Source organism: Naegleria gruberi (genome assembly GCF_000004985.1).
Source record: "Naegleria gruberi genomic scaffold NAEGRscaffold_75, whole genome shotgun sequence".
NCBI classification, from domain to species: domain Eukaryota; phylum Heterolobosea; class Eutetramitea; order Acrasida; family Naegleriidae; genus Naegleria; species Naegleria gruberi.
Window position 1 is genome coordinate 143,786 of NW_003163252.1, and position 22,829 is coordinate 166,614.

A 22,829-nucleotide genomic window follows, 5' to 3' on the forward strand; every position below is an offset into this window, starting at 1 on the left:
GAGTAAAAATAAATATTTATGTGGAAATGATTTAATAAATTAGATTGAATGTTTATTTTACAATTTACTTCTTTTCCTTATTACCCTTACCACCACTCTTGTTATAGACCATTGAAATAACAGAGACTGGGACACCCACATAACTTGTTTCATAAGGGGACCAAGGCCAATATGGATATTGATCAGCCATAGAAGCAGCATAAATAAGGTAACAGAATTGAGCACTCAAAAACTTGGACAATTCCTTGTGAGGATTGTTAATTTGAACAACGAATTCTTCTCTTGATGGTTCACTTGGAGGCTTCAATCTACCAAGAATACCTGGCAATGGAACACTAGGTAAGTTAATTCTTGGTAAACCTGGAATGCTCAATCCCGGAATGTTCAATGACAACAAGTTGAAACCTGGCAAATTGTACTTGCCCAAATAACCAGCAATGGCTTTCAAAATAGCACTGACAAGAACTGGTGGATATGGGTCGAATTGAATATCTGGCATACCTCCAATTTGAGTCAAGTTTTCAACCAATTCATCAATCTTAGGGAAGGATTGACCATTACCGAGCATCTTGACAGCAGTATTATCAAAATCAGCCTTATTCTTATATGCTTCCAAAGCACCCTTGAGCAAACCACACATTTCAGAATATGGGAGTGGCTTTGGTTGATCAAAGGAGAGTGTTGGGTTAGTACCAGCTCTTTCCAATGAATAGACGGCATAGTTAATATTTCTAATGAGAGAACTGATAGTGAAGGAACTTGGAATGTTCAAATCCATATTGTCAACATTTTGTTCCAAAATTTCACAAATTTGACTGAGCAAGGTAATCAACTTCATATTTGGCAAGTTTGGTAAATCGAGTTCAATAGTTTCGGATAAAGTATCGAACATTTCAGCAGCCATTTCCAATTGGTGAGCAACATTAGCTTCTTGGAGACCACCAACACTAGCAACAGCTTCAACTCTATCCTTATATAAACTTGTGGAAGCAACTCTCAATAAGAATGCAGGAGAGTTGAACTTTGGTAAGCCTGGAATTTCAACAGTTGGTTCCTTTTCAGATCCAACAGCTTCTTTAAGTGGACCATCAACGAGGAATTTCAAAACCTTGAAAACAAACTTCTTGACAGCCTTTGAGATGGCCTTTTCAGTGAAAATTTCCTTTCTAGATGTGATAATGTTAGTATAAATCTTCAAACCATAATTGGACAAATCCTTCATAGCATCAGCAGCAGCATTAGCAACTGCACCAGCAACACCTCCACCAACAACACCGCCCAAATCTTCTTTAAGTGGACCATATCTTGTGGAATAGAGTTTGTCAAATGTATAACGGTGAGCTCTTCTCTTTGTGAGTTCCTTCTTCTTGTAATCATAGGCGAATGTATAGAGAGCCTTGTTAGTAATAACAGCAAGACGAGCTTGGACTTGACCTCTAAAGTTTGTCTTGTTAATATTGTATCCCTTCAAGACAGTTTCTGGGAACTTGTCACCTTCCTTAAATTCTTGTTGTTCCTCTTGATTTTCTTCATCTTCTTCATGAACTGGTTCGTCTCCATCATCATCATCTTCCTTCTTATCGTCCTTCTTTTTATCGTCTTTCTTGTCATCCTTCTTTCCACCCTTCTTCTTACACATGACTTCCTTGTAATAGGTGTTCAAACAAATATCAACTGCTTCAGTATCAGCTTCATCCAAAACTGGGAAGCATTTTCTCTTTGACAAGTCAAGGATTGGTTTCAAGTTACCGTATCTAATGGCATTGTGAGAACAAATTTCACGAACAGCACGAACACATCTATCCAAAGTATCACTATCCAATGATGCATTAGCTTCAAAAGCTTCATCAGCTTCATCTAAAGCACAACCATAACCAACTGCACGTGTAATATCATAACTGTAAATGTATCCCCACCATTCTCTATAAACACCTCTCAATTCCAAAGTTCCATTGGTCAACAAGGCATATGAGTGCCAATATCTCTTTTCAACACCATCATCTTCGGCATTGGTAAAGAGAACCCTCTTGACAGATTGTTTCAATCTATCTTGAGAGACATTAAAATCAGACTTGACCCAACGGAAAGCACGTGGCAATACTTGCAATGAATACCAACAATCCCAACGACCTGTTGTTCATCAATTAATTTTACCATTGAGTGTGATGATGGAGTAACAATGGTGATCATTGTTAAAATAATTATTGTGTGATGGTTCAATTTCACACACAAGAAATGGCAAATGTCAAATTGTCATCATCAAGGGGAAAATAATTATTAATTTTAACAAACTAATGATCGTGTAACACACTTACCCATATTATTCAATGCTTGATCCATATGACCAGCATTTTGGAAACTTTCCCAATCAAAAACGATATCTACATCAAAGGTTGCGTCACCAACTTCAGTCTTGATTTCTTCTTTAGTCTTGGCAATTCTAGCTTCCAAAACTCCTTTATAATAAGCAACACTGACACTGAACAAGGCATTCAAAGTTTCCTTGACATAGGAGAAACTTGGGACACCTGTAGCACCAATACCCAATTGAACTAAAACGTTCAAAGCACCATCTCTCAAATATATTGTTGGTTTAGTTGGATTTTCTGCTTCTTCAAGTTTTTGTTTGTGTTTTTCTTGTGTTGTTAATTCCTTTCCTACTGGTTTTGGTGGAGGAGGATTGGCAATACATTGAAGTCTGACTTGAGCTAATTGTCTGGCAATTTCAGAACGAGCATTACCACCGAATTCATCAACCATTGATTGAATAGAATCGACAATTTTACCAAGAACAAGGAAACCATTCCAAGAACACAAAACTTCATAGGATAATGGTAAGAAATCTTGTTGAATGTGTTGTTCAAAAGTTGCCCAATCAACTACAATTGAAACGTCAGTTTGGAGAGTTCCTTGCAGACGTGATTGAAGCTCATATATATTTTGTTGAGCATATTGTTGTACTTCTTCGAGGACTGGCATTCTATTTCATCAAAATGTCATCCGGATAATGATCAGAGATGATAATTAACACACACAAAATATACAGATCAAAGAGTAAATGATTCACCAACATTGAAATAATAACCATTAGAAAGAGAGAGTAAAATCATCAAAAACATTAACAAAACGATTCGTCACAAATTATTGGTCCCCTCAAAGTAAAACCCTTTACTACTCACCTGCTGTTGTGTTATCAAAAAAAATTCAACGACGCGCGCGAAGAGTGAATGAGTTGTTTTTTTTAGGCTAGCAAATTGTTGATTTTCTCTGTGTTTGAGAGAGAACACGCAAAAACAATGCAGCGCTACTTTATGAAGATGCAAATTCGGTATGGAGAGGTTTTCTATCTTTTCTGTGTCATTGCTGTTGCCAATATCAGCGCCGTTGTGTTGAGCCATTGACTAGAAAGTGAAAGAGGCAATTACCCACCTGAGGGAATCAAGTGAGCGTGAAACATGGATTGGTGTCAGAAGATGTTACTTCTACTGGTAGCTAGTGGTATGAAATTTTGATGCAGAGAGATGATGAGGTAATGGAAAATTTTGATTCGTGTGTAGAGGTGGTTGACAATTCATTGTAAAATATTTCCATGGATATTTCCGAGAGGGTTTTTTCAAGCTGGAGGTTGAAATTCAATAAAATCGGAAAGTTCAGGGTGTGTTCCATTGAATTCCATTGAGGAGACAACACCATCTATTTACCCAACTACAATTATTTGTTGATATTATTGCACAAAACTGTTTAACATACCAATCAATTTATTAATATAATATATTGATTTTTTATTTTCAATTTGATTTGGTATATATTCTCTTTTAAGATTAACTGTAATGTATTGAAATATACGGTGAATATCTTACGATACGGAATTACAGTTTTACAATAAACGTTTGCAAGTGTTTGTTAAAAACAATTCACAATATTAATTATTTCAGTTAACAGTTCAATATTGACGGGAGGACAATTGTCACTTTGGGAATTGGTTTCAATATAAAAGGAAAGAGAACATTTCGGAATGAAACATTTGACCAATATTGTTATTGTAAAGATACATCTTCCTAACCAATCATTTTCAATCTAGCTACTGTAGTCGTCACATACAATTCCCAAAGTGATTCAATTTTTATTAATTATTTGAGTTTTCTTTGATTTGTTTTCAGTTTTTAGTAATTTTTTAATAAATCAATTTAAAAAAAATCCAAAAATATGAAACTGAAGCGCAACCTCTCTTCGCTGGCCAGACCTTAATTTTTAATAGTAATTTCATCATTATAAAGAATATGAGGATACAAAATATTCAAGACAATCTAATTAGATTTGAAGGTGAAGTGATTTCGGGAAAGGAATTGTTTAATAAAATCACCTGGAATATTGCGGAACAATGTAAATTTACGATCAATGATTTACAATTAAAAGGAGTTGAAATTTTGAAAGCTTCTTATCACTGTAGAGTGTTTAAATGTGTTGGAATACAAGATGATGAAGAATATGTTGTAAAATTTATCAAAAAGGAACGTAAAAGATGTTATGAGGATGATGGAATAGAAGAAGGAGATGATTTTGATTCGTACGATTATCATATGGGAGAAATTGAATTGGGAGAAACGATTGGAAATCTTTTGGATTCAAGTGTATTGACTTTTGAATGTTCAGTGCCTTTGGATGATCAAGTCTTTATATTAGTTTCAAAATATAGAGGAATTACATTAGCAGAATATCGTCATTCCGAAAGGAAATTAATGTTATGTGAAGTGTTACAGATACTGATTCGACTTGTTAATGCTTTAAAATTGATTCATGACAAGCAAATAATCCACCACGATATCAAACCAGCTAATATTTTCATTACAGAGATTGCTGTGAGTGATTATTCCCTTCCTGCTCTTTCGGTTGTTTTGGGCGATTTTGGAGCTGCTTCAATACACAAGACGAATGAAGAATTAGATGAAGACGAAGAATTTAATGAGTGCCAACGAGGAACGACAGGATACTTTCCACCAGAAAATTACTCTTGTCTAGAAGGAGATATTTGGAGTTTGGGACGATCATTTCTTTTATTGCTATTCCCGAAAAATAGTTTGAATTCTTCTGAAATGGAATCTGATTATTTGGATGAAATAACAGACACGATTCAAGAAATGTCCATTTACGAAAATTCCACCATTCGAAAGTTAATAGAAATGGGAGATTTGGAAGAGGATTTAAACGGATGGAAAAAATTCTTTCTAATTCTCAAAGAAATGTTAAATATAGATCCAAATCAAAGGCCATCATGTTCTCAAATACTAACAACAATATTTCCACATGCATCCAATATTTTACAAGGATTGGTTTCATTAGCGAATCAATTTGAGTTTCTAGATCATTCCTTCTCCAAGAATTATAATATTCAACTATTGGCTGCTGTATCAGGCGTTAGTTATGAATTATTAGACAAATCAAATAGAGATGTAACTGTTCAAAGCCTCAAATACAGTGCCACATATGATAATGCCATTGGCTATTTGAAAAATGGCCCTTTCAATTCAGATAGAGAAATAGTTTTGAGAGCTGTTAAATTGAATGAAAAGGGTATTTTACATGTGGACGAATCATTGAAAAGTGATAGAGAGTTTATTCTACAAGCTGTTTCACAAAAAACGTCGTCTTTTCAATATTTGGATGATGCTTGGATGCGAGATAGAGAAATTTCTTTGATTGCTGTTAGAGAGCATGGTGCTTTTTTCAAGTTATTAGATGAATCATTGAAGAAAGATAGAGAAATTGTATTGGCTGCTACTAATAGGGATACTAATGCCTTCGAATATATTGATGATTCTTTCAAAAGTGACAGAGAATTTATGGTGAATGCAATTAAGAAACATGGTATTGCTTTGGGATTCGTTAGTAAGGAGCTGATTGATAGAGAGTTGGTTCTCCTCGCCGTTCAACAAAATGGTTATGCACTAGGTAGTGTAGATAGTGCATTCAAATTTAATGAAGATAGAGAAATTGTGATGAAAGCAGTTCAGCAAAGTGGAGACGCCTTGAGATATGCTGCTCCATTATTAAGGAAAGATAGAGAAATTGTAAAAATTGCTATCTGTCAAGATGGAAAAGCCATTTACCATGTTGATGAATCATTGAGGAACGATGAAGAAATCAAAGAGTTGGCTGAAAATTCAAGAAGGAATTTGAAAGTTTCAACAAAGTTTAAGGATACCAATTATTGTGAAAAACCTTTCACGCTTGTGAATACTCCTATCAGTGCCAATAAGAAGGACAGACATATTGTTCTTCTTGCAGTCGAACAAAACGGACTATCTTTGGAATTTTCTGATGATATTTTCAAAAGAGATAGAGAAATTGTAATGAAAGCAGTTCAGAAAAATGGTCTTGCACTTGAATTTGCAGACGAAACGTTAAAGAAGGACAGAGAAATTGTTTTAACTGCCATCAACGAAAATGAAAAAGCATTTGAATATGCAGACGAGTCATTAAAGTGTGATAGAGACTTTATTCTTCAGGCAGTTGAGTTATGTGGATGGGTGTTTCACTTTCTGGACAAATCCTTCATTACAGATAGAGACATTGTAAAGAAGGCTCTTTTAAACAAGGATATCGTGTGGATGTTCGAGTTGGCTCTACCGGAATCAATGAAAAACGATAGAGATATTGTAATGTTTGCTGTTTCAGTCAACGGATTCGTATTGGAATATGTAAACGAATCTTTTAAAAAAGATAGAGAAATAGTATTACTGGCGGTAAAAGAAAATGGAAATGCATTAGAATTTGCAGATGAATCATTGCAAACCGATTTGGAAATTGTTTCAGCTTGCAGACACCTTAAATAATTTTGATTATTCTTTGATATCAATTAATTATAAACTATAGTTATTTATTGTTGATCCAAAACATTACAGTAAGAAATAAGATAAAAAATATCATTGAGAACCTAATTATATACCTCCTCAATACATGGTACAGTAAAATATTGAGATTAATAAGTGAGTAACGATAACCATCATGCATGTTGAGAATGGAGAAGAAGTATCTAGCCACGAGTTTTGTTTCTTTTCCACTTTCAAAAACGTTATTCAAAATGAAATGTAATATTGGGGCAATGATTTTCTTTTGCCATTTGAATAATTTTGAATATCCTCGTTGATTTCTAGAAGAATTACTATTGAGTTGAATGTCTGTGTATCTAATATCATCTGATGAAGACATGATCCAAGGAATGGTATACATGAAATAGAGCGAATTTTGGAAGTTCAGACAAAATTCATTGTCGAAAAAATTCGATACTTTTGATTTCCTGAGAGAATGGTATCGTTCCTTCAATTGTTCCCTGAGAATTAGAACTGATTCTAAGGCCATTGTAAGACCCTGGGCATAGACAGGGTTGAGAGATGCAACAGAATCGCCCAATGAGATGAACCCTGATAGCCTGGTTTCTGTAATTTGGTTAGTATTATCATTGCCGTTCGAGTGTGCGACGTGGTGCTTCATGAATTTCTCATAATGTACAAAAATACTTCCTTCCTTTTCGAAAATTGGTGGTATTGAAAGAGGTACATCTTTCATTTGGCCTAAAAGATGGATAAGATCCTTCTCGAATGGAGTTCCTTTGGCATAAATGTTAATGATTCGTTCCTTAGCATTTTCCAATGTCAATCCATCACAAAATTCTTGATTATTCTTCTTTTCCTCATCTGCTATGGTTATCAGGTTAATCATGAATAGATTCTTCTCGAGTGGAATGCACAAAGCACCTTTTGTGAAGGGATAAATGAGAAGGTAGTAGAAGGCAAGAAATTCAGTTTCAGATCCATTATGAGATGGATCATAGGACGACCTGGCCACTGTCAATGGAGATTGAACAATTCTCTTCTTTCCATCCTTTCCCAAAACAAATGGTAGTGAATCATGTGGTTTGTTATAATAATCGAAGGCCTCCTGCTTTGGTTCAAAGTAAAAACAATGATATCTGACCTTGTTGTTAATCCTAGATGAGGAGAGGAGGTGATGGTTGGTGGGTATTGATTCTACTTGTTTCTGGAGTGGAAGATCAAGCATTGCACATTCTAATCCTCTTAACAATTTCGAATACTCTGTTGAGGTTTGGAAACTTCCACAATTTACCAGCAAGTCACATGGTATTGTTTCAAAATTATTGTTTTGATTGAGTACTGATGAGTTGTCTTCATCATTAGACGGCTGAACAATCACACCATTCACCTTGATATCAGCACTCGATCCATTCTTATCCACAGAATAGGTAATCCCCTTTCCATTCGAAACAACTTGATAGCCATCCATAACTCGTAAATTTTTCATTCCCTTCAGAATAAACTCTCTAATTGATGTTTCCCACATTCCTCTCGATACTATTGTCACATCTTCAACAGATGACTCCTTGGTGGAAGCTTGTGCAAGAGCTGGTCCATTTTCTTGGCCAGTTCCATAAATTATTTTCAAATCTCTAGTAGAGTCGATATAATTTTTAATGACAAACTCAATTTCTCCTTCTTTGGTACTGTATCCGTCCAATTCTATTGATTTCTTCCTAATATATTGAATAATACCAGGAAACAGCTTTTCCAAAATAACCTGACCTCTATTGACCAAGATATGTGGCAGGTAGCCATGACGATGTTTGACCACTGACTCTCCTTCATTATATTTTGTCCTCTCTACAATAACAACTTCTTTAAAAAAAGGAGCAAGACAACTGGCAGTCAATAATCCAGAAATTGAGCCTCCAATAATGACAGCTCTTTCTCCCACAACAGTGTCAATCGTTCTTTCACTGATCATTGGTAAATTCTGAACTGCTGGATACGTTTCTTCATTCACTATAAAAGGTTGAATTTGATCGGAAGCCAACTGACAATCCATACACAGTTTTTTTAGCCTAAACATTTTCGTTATTATTTTTGCTAGTCCAAATATCCAGGCTAGTACTACAATAATGGTCATGATGAACATGCCACATTGATAAAAAGTAATATTGTCTTGTGAAGTGATGATGGTAGTGGTTGCAGTTGTTGTTGTTGTTGTTGTGGTGGTGATTGGTTGATGATAGGAAAAATCTAGAATTTTGTCCATTGCTTTCTGTTTTGCATAAATTTGTCTGTTGCCGTTGTTGATAAGAAGTGGAAGAATGGATTGCAATCTATTGGGTCAGTTTTGTGTGTTGATAACAAGGAACCAAGTCAGTTGTCACTGTGCAATGGTGGAATTTTGGTTTTTTTTTGATATTTAGCGAGGGGACTCTTTGAATCAATTGATCATACAACAAGACACAGTTGTGAGGCGAATTATTTACTGCATCATCATAATCGGGATAATCTGAGGGCAGAAAAAAGGAATAATAGGAATGATGAATTTTTTTTAAAAAATCTTAATAATTGATGAGGGCGTTTGATCGGGTTGATGATGAAATTGAGGCAAAATTCTTGTGATAAATTTTAGAGTTTTATATATGAAGTTTTATCCATATATTGTTACATATATTGGTATTAGTACAATTTTTGAACAAGGGAATGATGATGATTATTTCTTTTCATCTTTTTTCTTTTCATCCTTTTCCTTGTGTTTCTTGTCTTCATGATCGTCCTTGTGTTTGGCTTCCTTTTCCTTGAGCTTCTTTTCTTCTTTAAGCTTCTTTTCCTCGTCCTTGTGCTTTTTATCTTCTTCATCCTTATGATTCTTGTCTTCCTTAGGCTTCTTTTCTTCTTCATCCTTGTGCTTGGCTTCCTTTTCCTTTAATTTCTTTTCCTCTTTGAGCTTTTTCTCTTCATCTTTGTGTTTCTTCTCTTCTTCTTCGAGATGTTTCTTGTCTTCCTTTTCTTTCAATTTCTTTTCTTCCTTAAGCTTCTTTTCTTCATCCTTGTGTTTTTTATCATCTTCGTCCTTGTGCTTCTTCTCTTCCTTGTGTTTGATTTCTGTTGTCATCTTGATTTGTTTTTTTGTATTTGTTTGATCGAGAATTGTAACCTTTGATCAACCCTTTTAAATCCCTGAATATTCAATGAACCTTTATGAACATCTTATTTGGATCGCTCCCATCTAACTTCATAGTAAATGATCTGTAAATTTTAAGGAAGAAAAACTGCTTTTTGAAGCTTGGCAAGTGTTGATGAATCAGATACTGGTGATTGTAATGCTTAATGTTAACAGGAAAGGTTGGATTTGATTGGGTATATTCTTGGATTGAATTTGATCAAATGAGAGGTTACTATATTGAAATAATTCATATTTGGAAATATTCTTAATTAAATTTTAACTATAATTCGACTCCATACTTTAAATGATAGTCGAAACATTCCAAACCACAAACAAGGAAATATCACATTGACAGGGTATTGCACCTCAATACTTTCTCGAAACTTCTTCTAGACTGTTCAGATATCCTGAGCCGTTTCATCGTTCACTCATCATTAAAAGCCAAAGCTCTGTCAATAAAGGTTGCAGAGTTGAGTGTGAGTTGTAGGTCACTTCTTTAATTTTTTGAAGGAATTTTCCATACTTTGTGATTCTGTTTGGGAACAACTTCTTTTCTTGAGCATTTTTTCGTAAGATTCGGAAGTTGTATAATAATATTTGGAGATTGGTTTCGGACCATATTGTACATATTCATTTTCTGATATTTCCAATATTTTCAAGCAATCTTCTGCTAGTGGTCTATCCTTAATGTCTTTTTGAGTCATTTTTGTAATGAGATCTATGATAATTGGATAGTTTGTCAAGGATTGTAAAGAACTAACAGTAGAATTATGTGTGCTCAAAATCTGAATAAAAACAAGGCCCAATGAGTAAACGTCTGACTTTGGTGTTATTCCTCTGAGTGCACTTCCTTTTTCAGGTGGATTGAAGCTGCTGGTTCCTGAAGAAGATGTTAAGACTCTTCCATCATCAAAGCATTGCTCATTTGCAGTGTCATATTTGTCAAATGTTTTGGAGGCTTCAAAATCAATAAAGTATGGATAATTATCATATACAACTATATTGTCTGGTTTGATATCATTATGGATGCGACCAAGACGAACTGCTGAATGCTTGTGAAGTTTGTAAAGTTGAACAAGTAATTGGGCCATTAGGAGTTTCTTATCATGTGCATGATTTAGAATGTATTCAGGTAATGGAATACCTTTCAATGTAACATCTGATTGTGTAAATGGTGTGAGTGATCCATTTACATAAAATCCTTGGCTATTCAATGTTAATGGAGTACGGCAGTTGTTACAAGCAATGTTGTTGTAAATTTTAACAATACACTTATGATTGGTATCAGCAAGTGTACCCTCATACATTGGTTTGTCTCTAGTGTTATCTATCTGTTTTTCAATGATTACTGCAAAACCTTTATCTGTAGTATCGTCATTAAATATATCATTTTTACAATAGATTATATCTCCAACACTGAGGCTCTTTGTAATTTGTCCTTTTTTAGGGCTAAGGATAGTGGAATTCTCAGATTTCTTGCTTTTTTGCTCCATTAGATAGAAATATACACGTTTTGTGATTTGCAAAGCCATATAGGCGCTAGTCATTAGAAAATTACAAAGCTCAATTCTATGCTTGGTTGAGTTTAGATTGTAAACACCTGAAAGATACAAATTATAATCTGAATATATCACATCATTATCTTTGACAGTCATTCGATATAAATTTGGTTTCATAGTTAGCGCAATAACTCTCTCCTTGCTGGTGAGAATTGCATGGCAACAAATCGAGTTGTGAAAATTGTAAATGTCCTTTACCATACTAGCCCTTGTTAGTTGGGAAAGTATGAGTCTCATTTGTGCTACTACCTTGAGAAAGTCTTGAGGTCCAGAAGATGAATCCTCTTCTGGTTTGTTTTCTTCTAGAAATGTAAACATGAAAAATTTGGATTTTGAGATAAATGAAATAGTTTCGTCATTGTCTGTTTCGCTGTTGATGGGATACCAATGTTCCTTCCAAAATCCAGCAAAACTATCAAGTCTTGTAGATGAATGAAGCAATTCATGAAACTCTGTCCTAAATGGTTCATATGCCATATTTATGCAGTCCTTAATTGCATTGTCTCTGTATTATTAAGCAAATTAAATTAACCTAATACGCACTTGTTCATACAGAAAAATGGAAATACTGAGAGAGATTGTAACAGAGACTTTGAATTCCTTGTTGCAAGAAATAACTCGGTCTTATTAACATCGTCCTTCGCTAAAAAAGAATGTATGGCCACAGCAACCTCAATTGGCTCTGATTCCTTTAATCCAAGAATTTTAGTTAATTCATCAATTACTGATTCCAAGACTGAAAGGTTTTTTGCATTGAGAAATTGATTCTAGTAAATATTTAAAGTTGGGTAGGAGAATATTTTCTTCCTTGAGAAGTATTTCCTCTTCTTTCCAATCAAAGAATGAATCACAAAGGAACACTCCTAACTCTGCTGTCGCACTCAATTTTGTCTTGAAAGTCTCACAGCTTGATATATTGTCCCAAAGAGTAGGATGAGGAAATACTTCTCGTGTTTGTGGATGAAGGGAATTAAAAATCATCAAAAATTTCTCATCAAATGAAGACATTTTTTTATAATTATTTGGATTTGAAAATGGCGGGCTATCCTTAATTAATTTTATAATTGAAAACAATTAAGGGTGGTTCATTATCTGACGTTGTTGCACAGTTTCAACAAATGGAAATACATTATTATCTAACTTTCGAATACACATCAGAAAAGAATATGATTTTAATGGACCAAGTTTAAAAATTAATTATAGGATACAGATTTAGAGATATTGGGCTTTGTCAATTCTACGTCTTGCTTATATAAAACAATTCGTTGGAAGTGAACTGGCAGTTTTGGGTGTTTCATTGAGTAGCACTCTATGTGTTATATCTTTCAAATCCTTAAAGTAGGTAAATTGTAATTGAAAAAACCAAAAGGGAACAAAAACATGCTTCTTATTATCCATATCGACTTCCACAACTAATAATTTTCCAAATTCATGAAATGCTTTCCTTACAACCTCTCTTGGATTTATCTTCTTCAATTCATAATTGGTTATTTGTCGATGAGGATGCAGACCAATCATTATTCCCATGGTTTCCAATTTCTCCTGTTTAATCAAATGATACCAATCTCCTAATTTCTCAAAGGTACATTCGTAATTGATTCCAAATGAAAGTAGAAATGACATGTTGTGTCTTATGAGTCCTCTAATAAATGTTTCTTTGGTTTGATATCGTGGATCAAGATCAAACAGTACTTGAACTAGGCTAGATTCGTTTGAAATTGTAAATTCCTTCTTAATAGCTTCACTCTTCCAGAGACTTGTATTTTCATAATGACCAAACTGGACATGATTGAAAAATGTTGATTTTCCAATTGAATGCTCTCCAATAGGTGTATATTTAATGAGATATTCAACATTTTTCTCCTCTTTTTTACTCCAACTAAATACCGAGCGATAGAATCTCAACAATTTCAATTGTGGTTCATCTATTATCTTTTCAAATTCAGAAATTTTCATCTTTTCTGGATTTGTATTTTCCAATTTAAATGCCAATTTCAATAAATATAAATTAACAAAATATCGACAATTTCCCAATAGGGGAATATTTTCATCCGATAATTCATTCTTCAAATCATCACGATCAGAAAATAAAATTCTAATATTCAATGATTCATTAAAACAATAATCGGAAATATTATCAAAAGAAACCACACATTTTTCAATCAGAGAATAAATTGTCCGATTAATAGTTAAAAGAGAGGCCAATACATCAATCGGTTCTAGAAATTGAATAATCTCTGTCCAATTATCTTGATTCATTTTTTTTAATTAGAAATAATTTATCAACTTGAAGAAATCAACACCACAGTCGCGAATGATGGAATTTATTGAAAGTCATGATTCAAAATACAGCTGAAATGGGAAATTATTCGAATGTAAATTTGTCTCCAATTTAAATTAATAAAAACTAAAATTGCGAATTGTTGCCATCAATCCAAACCAACTCATCCAATAAAGTTCTACTCTCACAGTATCTAAAGTCAACAAGGGACAACAAGATAATCAAACAGATTTCATCAGTAATTTTTGTGACATGCTCTCCAAATAATTGCATTTTCACAGAGGTAAACTCTTTTAACATCACACTTAATGATCCATCACCATTCAACAACTCATTTGAATTAACAGTCAACCTCCAATAGCCAGTTCCGTCTAAATTGGTTCAAAAAATTCTCATTATTATTAATTACTTACTTTCATTCTCTGAAGAAAAAAATGTGAATACATTAGAAGCAATATTAAATACTCCATCATATGCATAAAATCGAGGGTAGGAATCTACCTCTTCTCTTACATTCCAAGAAGTATATTCAACTTTTTGATAAACACATTTGGAAATTATTTCACAAACTTCCTCTCCACACTGAAATAAAAAGTATTCATTCATTAATCGGCTCCACATCCTCTTAATGCCATCAGTTTCCTTAATGGCGTTGGTTTTGAGTGTAGAGGATTTCTTTGATTGATCAATTTTTGTCTCAATTTCAACAGTTAACCATTTTTCAAATGCATATTCCCTACTTTCTTGTATAAAATTTTCTCTACCATAAGTAGAAGTCAAACGGAATGCTTTTGTAATTTGTGTAGTTGAGCATGTTTCTAATTCCTCATTTTCACTATTTAATTCATCATTCTCACTATTTAATTCATCAAACTTCCTCTTGTATTCTTTTAAAATGTTTTGATCTTTTGGTTTTTGAAAAGATTGTTTCTTTTTTAAAGCCTTCATTCTCCTACAATTTATATTTCCTAATTTTCTAATATCGGAGGAAACCTTTAATGCTAGTACTAATGGATTTGATTCAAGTAGTTCCTCTCTTAAAACTTTACAACAGGATGAAAAACTAATAACATCTTTTGCAGAGTTTCCCATATAAAATATAATGTGATCCAAAACCTCGGTTGGCAATTGATGAAGTTGGTTCATTTTTTTTGTTTTGATCCAGTTCACACAAGAAACCAATCGAAAACCCACACTTTGTACTGTCTATCCACATACCAGTGTGATACGAATTCTAAATTTATTGTAATGTTTATCTAGATCAACATCTGAAGACCAGAGGCTTCAATGTTTTTCATAAGAAGACCATATTTATCGTGAATGAGAAGCCCGTCTAGCTCAGTCGGTAGAGCGCAAGGCTCTTAACCTTGTGGTCGTGGGTTCGACCCCCACGGTGGGCGATTGATATTTTTAACATGGGCATGAATCAATTTTTATGGATTTTGTTGGAAGAATCAGAATTTTAGTTTATTCTTCAGCAAATGTTATTACTTTACAAGGATGGTTTAACGATTGGCTTTGTTGGCTTCTTACATGTCTTTCTCTTGATACAAATCTTCTTCTTGATTGACTTGCAAATTTTTCTTTCCACCAACTAATTTGAATTTCTTACAAATCTTCTTACCCTTTGAACGTTTCAAACACTTCTTATAATACTTCTTCTTGATACATCTTGGTGGAATAATAATTGTCTTAGCACAATACTTCTTCTTTTGATATTTGACACATTTGGAAATAGTCTTCTTTGCTGAGCTTTTCTTTCATTTTGTTGCAAAGAAGGAAAAAGCATTTGAGACGAATTAGAACTTAAACTGTATTATTGGTTTTGGCTTGTAATTTGAGGAATGCTTGTGTTATCTTAATGTACTGGTCAAATGTCATGTGATCTTGAATTTGTTTCTTGGTGTAACGTTGGTTAATGGCTGGCCAGTGACTAATAAGGGCTTGTACACATGCTTTTCGTAAGTGGTGATAAGGAGAAGAACGATCGAAAAAGAAGGATTTTTGGAATTCTAAAACATTGCTCTCTGTCAAACCTTCAATTATTATTGATTGACAACGCAAGCTAATTTGATGATTAATGTCCATTGAATAAAAGTTCCACTTGGTTAAAAAGCTGACAGCATTGCTACCATTCAACAGTACCTGATTAGTGTATAGATACTTGATAAAGGAAATATGAGCTTGAACTTCTTCCTTGTCCTCTTCTTCCGAATCGTCAGAAATGTCAAATGAATCCATATCACACATTCCTGATGTAAATTTTACTCTGAAAAAATCGCACTTGACTGCCAGTATAGCCTTGTGAGCATGGATGGTTGTACTTTTAGAAAGAACAAGTTTAACATCACCAGAATTAGTTGTCTGTGTTTTTGCGTATAAACTCTCCATATCTTCTGAGAAGGTGGACGGAGGAATTGATACATCACTTGATCCCAAACAATGATAATTTTCACCTGCTGTCAATGCTTCTATAAGGGCCTCTTTTGAAAGATCATTATAGTCCTTAATCTCGTTAATAGTATAAGTCTTTTCAATCTTTCTAATTAGTGCAATACAGTGTCTGTAAATACTTTCAATGAGTGGATGGTTTTTGAACAGTTGTAAAGCAGAGAGTGTCTTGACAACAGTTCCATTAGTGATACCGGATAGGGTATTTTGTAAAACAAGCTTTACATAACGTGCAATGTTGGAAATACTTGGAGGACCAGAGGAAAAGTCCTTGTTACTCTTTTCTGCAATCCATAAAATCACGTCCAAATCTTCTTGAATAGTTGTACCAAAATCATCGAGAACGTCTGTGTAAATATATTTGAGAATCTTTAGGACAGACTTGCTGGAAAGTGTAGAAATGGAAGAAAGGTCAATAATTCTTATGGAGGATTCACCCCTAGATTTTCTCTTCTTGCTTGGTCTTTCAAGTGATGGAACTCCACTCACATCCTTACTAAATGCTTCAAAGAATGGAAATCTTGCCATAACAAAATCATACAGGATTGGATACTGTTTATCATCACTGCAAATAATGTAAGAATCCAATAGACTCATAATATCTTCATTGTCAAAGTCTAAAAGTTTTCCGAGTGTATCTTCATGGACAGCTTCAGTATATTCCTTATTTTCAGCTTCAACCATCAAGGTATCTCTACCGCAATATACATTCATGACTCTATGTTTGAAAGTTCTGCTAAACTTTTCAATCTTTGGAGTTTCGAGACAACCTAATTGTCCACACTTGTTACTACCAGTCAAGAACATTTCTCTCTTATCAGTAATTGCAATAGAATAGTATGAATAACAATAAAGGTCCTGTACAAAATGGTGACCCAGTGATGATGCAGACAATGGAATATGAGTAAATGAAAATAGTCTTGGAACGGTTTCACCAGTAGCAAGTTGCCCATCTCCATTTCTACCACAAATGAAAATCTTACCAGTTTTTGTAAGAAAGGCAGAGTGATGGAAGCCACAACTAATACTCTTGATTGGCTCATTGTTTGAGACTGGTATTTTGGTTGGAGAGTAGAGATTTTGTTTACCAAGTACTACAGGATCAAGTCCAAGTTGTCCATTAACAGTTGTACCAGCTCCCCAAATTTCACCACTGGCAGTCAAAAATAATGTGTGGAATTCTCCACATTCTATTTGTACAATATCTTGTCTTATAAATAATGGGTCACGAACAACAGTAAACTTTTTGATTTGAGGCAATTCTATACCAACTCCACATTGGCCTCTAGAATTGTCACCACAAGCATAAATATGATCGGTAGTTTTGATAAAAGTATATTCTGATCCACAGGATGCAAAAAGAACCTTTCCTGAAAATTGAGTAATTAAGCGTTGAGGTGATGGATAAATATTCATAGATGGAAGAGACATTTGACCTGTCTTGTTCTTACCACAAACCCATACATTATCATTAGGTTGGTTTGTAATGAACATTGTGTGGTATCTTCCACATTTAATATCGGTAATCAATTCTTTTGGCATGCCATTCAAACTTGAATCTACAAATTTGAAAATATTTACAACTTTTGTCAAATTTCCCATTCCTAATTGGCCATAATTATTCTTTCCGCATGCATAGAGCTGATTTTCTTTTGTTAGTAAAATTGTATGATAGTGTCCACAGGCCAAGAACTTGACTTGAGAAGGATCAATTGCTGGATTATTCAGCCTTGTAAAGGATGAAATTTTAGCGGAATCTGAAACTGGATTTCCAAGTCCAAGCATCCCAAACATATTACTACCTGTAACAAAATAAGAAGATGAATTTTCGGATGATGATGAAGAGGCTGATTTGGTTTTTTCGTAATTCATTATTAATTGGTCCAAATTTACATCTCCATACACATCATCGTCATCCTCACTGGTAGGCTCTTCAAACGACTTGATTTCTTCTAATTTTCTTTTTGATGGTGTATACGGACTCAATGCATCATTATCACCCGAAAATGAATCATCGATAGAAAAGGCACCAGCGAATCTGCTTCTACTAGATTCTCCGTTACTACTACTCACAAGATGACCATTCAATGTACTAAAATTATTATTATTATGAATTGAAGAAGAAGCATGTTGTTGGATTGTTGTGCTTTCATCGTCATCATCATCAACGATATCAATTACTTGCTGTGGAAGCATTTTTTGTTTTTATGTTTTTCAAAGGCTAAAAAAGTATCGAAGGATCAACAATTTTGTTATTATTATTATTTGGGAGTTGTATAATGTATTGTTGAGTGTTTTTAAATTTTAATACGACCAGACGTGATGAAGTGCCTTCCTGCAGTTTAAAGTAACAAATACGACGCTGCTCTTTTTGATGTGAGGACTTTTTTTTCTCGTGTTGTCTGGAAAATGAAGCTTGAACGCCTGCGAACTTTTTTGCATCAGTATCATGTTTAGAAAACAAGTAATTTTGTGCAATAGATAATGACAAATGAAACTCTCTCTATTTATTATTATTAATTAACAAGGTATTAATCAGCAAATTGAATTTATCTGCTTGGTTATATTATTAATAATTTTAAATCGGAATTAATTCAATCAATTTTAAATTATTTTGAAAAAATGTTCGTTAATCATTTGATACGTAGAGTTTCATCGTCCTCTTCCTCTGCTGTGTTTGCTTCATCATCATGGAAACGTTTATTGGTGGGCAATAATAGTGGTGGTATGATGATGGCAGGCTTATTGAAAAATTATCAAGCACAAGCTTTCATTCAAGCACAAGAATTATCATTCCGAAATTCTGCTAATTATCATTATAATTTTAAAACATTAAATTCATCATCATCGGATAACAATAATAACAATCAAGAAGGAGAGCAAGAATTAATTCTTAGTGAAAAGGAAAAACCAATTTATGAATTATTAACCATTGTTTCTAATTCTAATAGAATTGCTCATACAATTTATGATAATGTTCATCCTTTTACTACCTTGTTGGCACAAATTGAAATGATGATCAAAATGATGGAAGAATTGGCTCAGACGCAGGATCACTTTTTGGGAGATTCAATTCATGAAACTATTAATGCTTCCAAAGAATTGCAAATTACAGTTCTCTGCAGAAGGGCCAGTTGTGCTATGGTTTGTTGGAGAAGAGCTCAAACAGAGGAGGAAAGAAATCAGTACTATTCAATTATGGAGCAGGATTATGATAAAGCTTTCAGTTTTGGAATTGCTAGTGATGAACTTGATTTTGGTTTTGCTAGTTTTTGTAAGGTTGTTAAACAAGATTTGAGACAAGCTCTTCATTATGTCACAAGATCAATTGAATCTAATCCAAATGCACCAATCAAGTTTTTGAAACGTGCCGAATTACAATTTGAATTATTCGAATATTTGAAAGAAACTGGTGAAAATATGAGAGTTGAGGAACGATCAAATTCTACTGGTGCATCAAATAATAATGGAGGAGCTCCAGAGAGTACTGCCATCACCTCATTCTCAGTCAATCCAGAATGGAGTGATGAAGCATTGGATACTCTCAATAATTGTCTGATAGATTGTGAGAGATATATTGAGGATACAATTCAACAAGCTAAGGAGCATAATATTAAGGACTATTACTTGGATTATTATGTATATAATTTGAGAGGAAGAGTTTTTGTAGAGTCCTTCCTTTCTGATATGGGAAATACCGAGACATCTAAAATTTTCATTGCCAATGCCGAGAGAGATTTTACTTTATATATTGATCATTTTAAACCTGAACAAATTGATAATTTACATCCAAATTACATTTCAGAATTGTGCTCAGCTCATGCAAGGAGAGCCATGTGCCGATTGCACAACACCAATATCAATCCAGAACATGCCAAAGAGGATATTGAAAGAGCAACCCAATTATTGCAAAAGATTTCAAATGGAAATGATTACAGCGACATTACTAACTTTATTGAAGAGCTCAAGGTTCTCACCCATGCCAAATTAATGCACAATAAGGCCACTGAATTGGGAGCTAAGGCTGCTCAATGTCAACAAACCAATCCAGAACTCGCTTTGGAATATTTGAATGAGGCCATCAAGACTTGTGAAATTTCTCCAATCGCCATGCTGTACATTCAACGTGCTTTCCTCAACTATGAAACCTTTAGAAAACAAACACAAGCTGGCATGCAAATTAATGATCCACTGAATAGAGAAATTATGGATAGAGTAGCTGAAGATTGCCAGTCGGCCATCAATAAATGTTTGTTATTTGCCAAATGTTGGAATAAGGCCTGTCGTACATAATATGTAAATAAAACTTCAGTTAAAACAATAATTAACCTACCTGTTTACAATGTTCTGCACATTCGGATTCACTATGGCCATCAAATACTCCGAACATGGCATGGAATTTAAATTGAGAAATTGGATGCTGATTAAGGGCTTCCTCGATATTCTTTACGAAAAAGTGTTCATCTTCCATTGTTGGTCTTTTTCCTTGAGCACTCGCTGATGAATATGATAATTTTCTAGTATGTGTAAATAGAGATTCAAATTGCCCATTGGACATTTGAGGTAAGGCATGAACGCTAATTGGTCTGTGGAGAGGATTTCTCATCTTGTCTATTTTCAATTCATCTAGAATTGATTTTTTACTTGGTGTAGTAGCCGAAGGTTTAGAAGGGGATGAAGATGATGAAGCAGAAACATTTCTTGTTGGAAATCTTCCTAGGGTATTATTTGCATTACTCGTTTGAATACCTCTTCTCGGTTCTATTGAGGTTGAATTATTTCTATAGGCAGGTGATGTAGTAACATCTTTAAAAGCAGCCGTATTGGGCGAACTATTGAGTGATGTTGGAGTATTTCCACCACCCTTTGGAGGAGTTGAAGGAATCATGGAGAGAGTTTGTCCTGATCTGAAAACTTTGGGAGAACCCACATCAAGTTTCCTATTCTTATTACCAGAAGGTGTTCTCGAAACATTGATGAGAGACATTGTGTTAGGGTAACTCGAGTTTTTAGTTGATGATTGTGGTGATGTATCATGAGAGAGAACACTTCCAAATGATGCAGTTGTACTACTACCATTATTATTTGAAGCACTACCTCCTGAGGAAGGTGATACAATACTGTTGTTTCCACTATTGCCTCCAGAACCACCACTAGAACCAAAACCAATATTTTGATTATAAACATTTACATGTAATGATCTTAGTGGTTTGGAATGGCTCGGACTAGCAACGAAATTCTTTGATGAGGAAGGTGAGGTTAAGTGTTGTTGAGAGGAGTGATGATGGAGTGAATGATTGGAATTATTGTTGGGAGATGTTGCTGAATTGTTGCCGCCTCCTCCATTTGGTGATATCGATAAACTCCCTCTCATTTTTTTTTATTGAATTAATGAAATTTTTAGTGAAGTATTTCGCGCCAAATGAAAATTTACTGCTTCTATTCTTGTAAAAATGACTTGTTTGGAAATGGTGTGGCCTGTTATGGAAGTTGAGTTTTAAATTTAAATATTTTAATTTTAATTAATTTTAAATTGAAGATCAGTGACTATGAAGGTAAGTATCTTTGAAGTTTGTGGGATGAAATAAGCGGTGCAGTAATTACTAAGAGCTAGATTTACAAAGCTATCTTGAAGGTTGTGGCTATGGAATCATAATTGACTATGTATTCGTGGTATATTGTCAATGAAGCTTTTACTTCCCTTGTACATATGTTATATGTCGTGGTGAACTTTCATCAAATTCGAATATGAGTTTCTGATGAAATTCTGCAATGAGGACAATTATAAATATTCCAATGGATAAACATTGCCAATGATTCCAAGTCAGCATGTTTCTCGCAGTCTTATATCTAATCTTTCTATTGCAACGAATCTTTTAGTTCTTCTCTATTGAACCATTTTCTGTAACGAACTTGAACTTGGATGCATTTATATCAATTAGTGAATATAATAAGGATTATAATCCACCAATGCAACATCTCAATAAGTCTTTTGAGCATTTCTAAACTAAAAGGTAGAAAACAAACAGAGTTGGGAAATGTTACCAACAACGAACTCTAAGGAAACTTTAAGGATTTCAACACCTTCAACAAGACTGTCAATCAATCAGTGAATACACAATGATTAAAAAGCGAATTGCCAAGCTTGTAACTTTTTTCCCACTTCCATAAAATAATACTTGGACTATTTGGGAAGTGGCGTTCTTGAGTTTTCGTATCAACCTTAATCATCCAAACTTCCCGAATTGTTTAATTGTTCACACACCAATCGACGTCGCATTAATGTTTTATAATATTATCAGAAAAAAACGAAAAAAAACGATAAGGTTTGTTTTCGCTTGATGCAATATACCGTACGATCCGCCTTAATATCTTTTCACTTTGAATAGTCATCTTGAATCAGTACAGGTCCACATTATTGCACACTATCATTATCAATCAACACAAAGAATGAATAATAACAGGTCGAATATCGGTGTAAATCACACAAGATGATTCAAAAGAGACAAAGTTTAAACATCAACTGACTTGTCAATTCCTGAAAGTCC

General features: G+C 34.1%; 9 protein-coding genes and 1 non-coding gene across 10 annotated transcripts; 3 read left to right on the forward strand and 7 right to left on the reverse strand.

Moving 5' to 3' along the window:
• Positions 1 to 30: 30 nt before the first annotated feature.
• On the reverse strand, positions 31 to 3,234 carry NAEGRDRAFT_81954 (uncharacterized protein). Its single transcript, XM_002670083.1, has 3 exons — positions 3,180 to 3,234; positions 2,316 to 2,980; positions 31 to 2,130 (listed from the first exon to the last, which is right to left on the reverse strand). The coding sequence occupies exons 2-3, from the start codon at positions 2,977 to 2,979 to the stop codon at positions 65 to 67; spliced, it is 2,730 nt and encodes a 909-aa protein (XP_002670129.1). The 5' UTR covers position 2,980; positions 3,180 to 3,234; the 3' UTR covers positions 31 to 64.
• Positions 3,235 to 4,280: 1,046 nt separating this feature from the next.
• On the forward strand, positions 4,281 to 6,833 carry NAEGRDRAFT_53795 (uncharacterized protein; the record flags this gene model as incomplete). The annotated part of the gene is made up of 1 exon (XM_002670040.1): positions 4,281 to 6,833. One exon carries the CDS (start codon positions 4,281 to 4,283, stop codon positions 6,831 to 6,833), a length of 2,553 nt encoding a protein of 850 aa, XP_002670086.1.
• Positions 6,834 to 6,877: 44 nt separating this feature from the next.
• NAEGRDRAFT_74963 (uncharacterized protein) lies at positions 6,878 to 8,904 on the reverse strand (the record flags this gene model as incomplete). Its single annotated transcript, XM_002670084.1, has 3 exons — positions 6,878 to 6,934; positions 6,996 to 7,060; positions 7,164 to 8,904. The coding sequence occupies 3 exons, from the start codon at positions 8,902 to 8,904 to the stop codon at positions 6,878 to 6,880; spliced, it is 1,863 nt and encodes a 620-aa protein (XP_002670130.1).
• A 633-nt stretch (positions 8,905 to 9,537) lies between these two features.
• On the reverse strand, positions 9,538 to 9,939 carry NAEGRDRAFT_53797 (uncharacterized protein; the record flags this gene model as incomplete). Its single annotated transcript, XM_002670085.1, has 1 exon — positions 9,538 to 9,939. The coding sequence occupies one exon, from the start codon at positions 9,937 to 9,939 to the stop codon at positions 9,538 to 9,540; it is 402 nt and encodes a 133-aa protein (XP_002670131.1).
• Positions 9,940 to 10,478: 539 nt separating this feature from the next.
• NAEGRDRAFT_74965 (uncharacterized protein) lies at positions 10,479 to 12,026 on the reverse strand (the record flags this gene model as incomplete). Its single annotated transcript, XM_002670086.1, has 1 exon — positions 10,479 to 12,026. The coding sequence occupies one exon, from the start codon at positions 12,024 to 12,026 to the stop codon at positions 10,479 to 10,481; it is 1,548 nt and encodes a 515-aa protein (XP_002670132.1).
• A 771-nt stretch (positions 12,027 to 12,797) lies between these two features.
• NAEGRDRAFT_74966 (uncharacterized protein) lies at positions 12,798 to 13,808 on the reverse strand (the record flags this gene model as incomplete). Its single annotated transcript, XM_002670087.1, has 1 exon — positions 12,798 to 13,808. The coding sequence occupies one exon, from the start codon at positions 13,806 to 13,808 to the stop codon at positions 12,798 to 12,800; it is 1,011 nt and encodes a 336-aa protein (XP_002670133.1).
• A 427-nt stretch (positions 13,809 to 14,235) lies between these two features.
• Positions 14,236 to 14,976, reverse strand: NAEGRDRAFT_74967 (uncharacterized protein; the record flags this gene model as incomplete). The annotated part of the gene is made up of 1 exon (XM_002670088.1): positions 14,236 to 14,976. The coding sequence occupies one exon, from the start codon at positions 14,974 to 14,976 to the stop codon at positions 14,236 to 14,238; it is 741 nt and encodes a 246-aa protein (XP_002670134.1).
• Positions 14,977 to 15,157: 181 nt separating this feature from the next.
• On the forward strand, positions 15,158 to 15,230 carry NAEGRDRAFT_t746. Its single transcript has one exon. It is a non-coding gene; the product is annotated as a tRNA-Lys (tRNA).
• A 406-nt stretch (positions 15,231 to 15,636) lies between these two features.
• On the reverse strand, positions 15,637 to 18,477 carry NAEGRDRAFT_81955 (alpha-tubulin suppressor domain-containing protein; the record flags this gene model as incomplete). The annotated part of the gene is made up of 1 exon (XM_002670089.1): positions 15,637 to 18,477. One exon carries the CDS (start codon positions 18,475 to 18,477, stop codon positions 15,637 to 15,639), a length of 2,841 nt encoding a protein of 946 aa, XP_002670135.1.
• A 534-nt stretch (positions 18,478 to 19,011) lies between these two features.
• Positions 19,012 to 20,574, forward strand: NAEGRDRAFT_53801 (uncharacterized protein; the record flags this gene model as incomplete). Its single annotated transcript, XM_002670041.1, has 1 exon — positions 19,012 to 20,574. One exon carries the CDS (start codon positions 19,012 to 19,014, stop codon positions 20,572 to 20,574), a length of 1,563 nt encoding a protein of 520 aa, XP_002670087.1.
• Between the last annotated feature and the right edge of the window lie 2,255 nt (positions 20,575 to 22,829).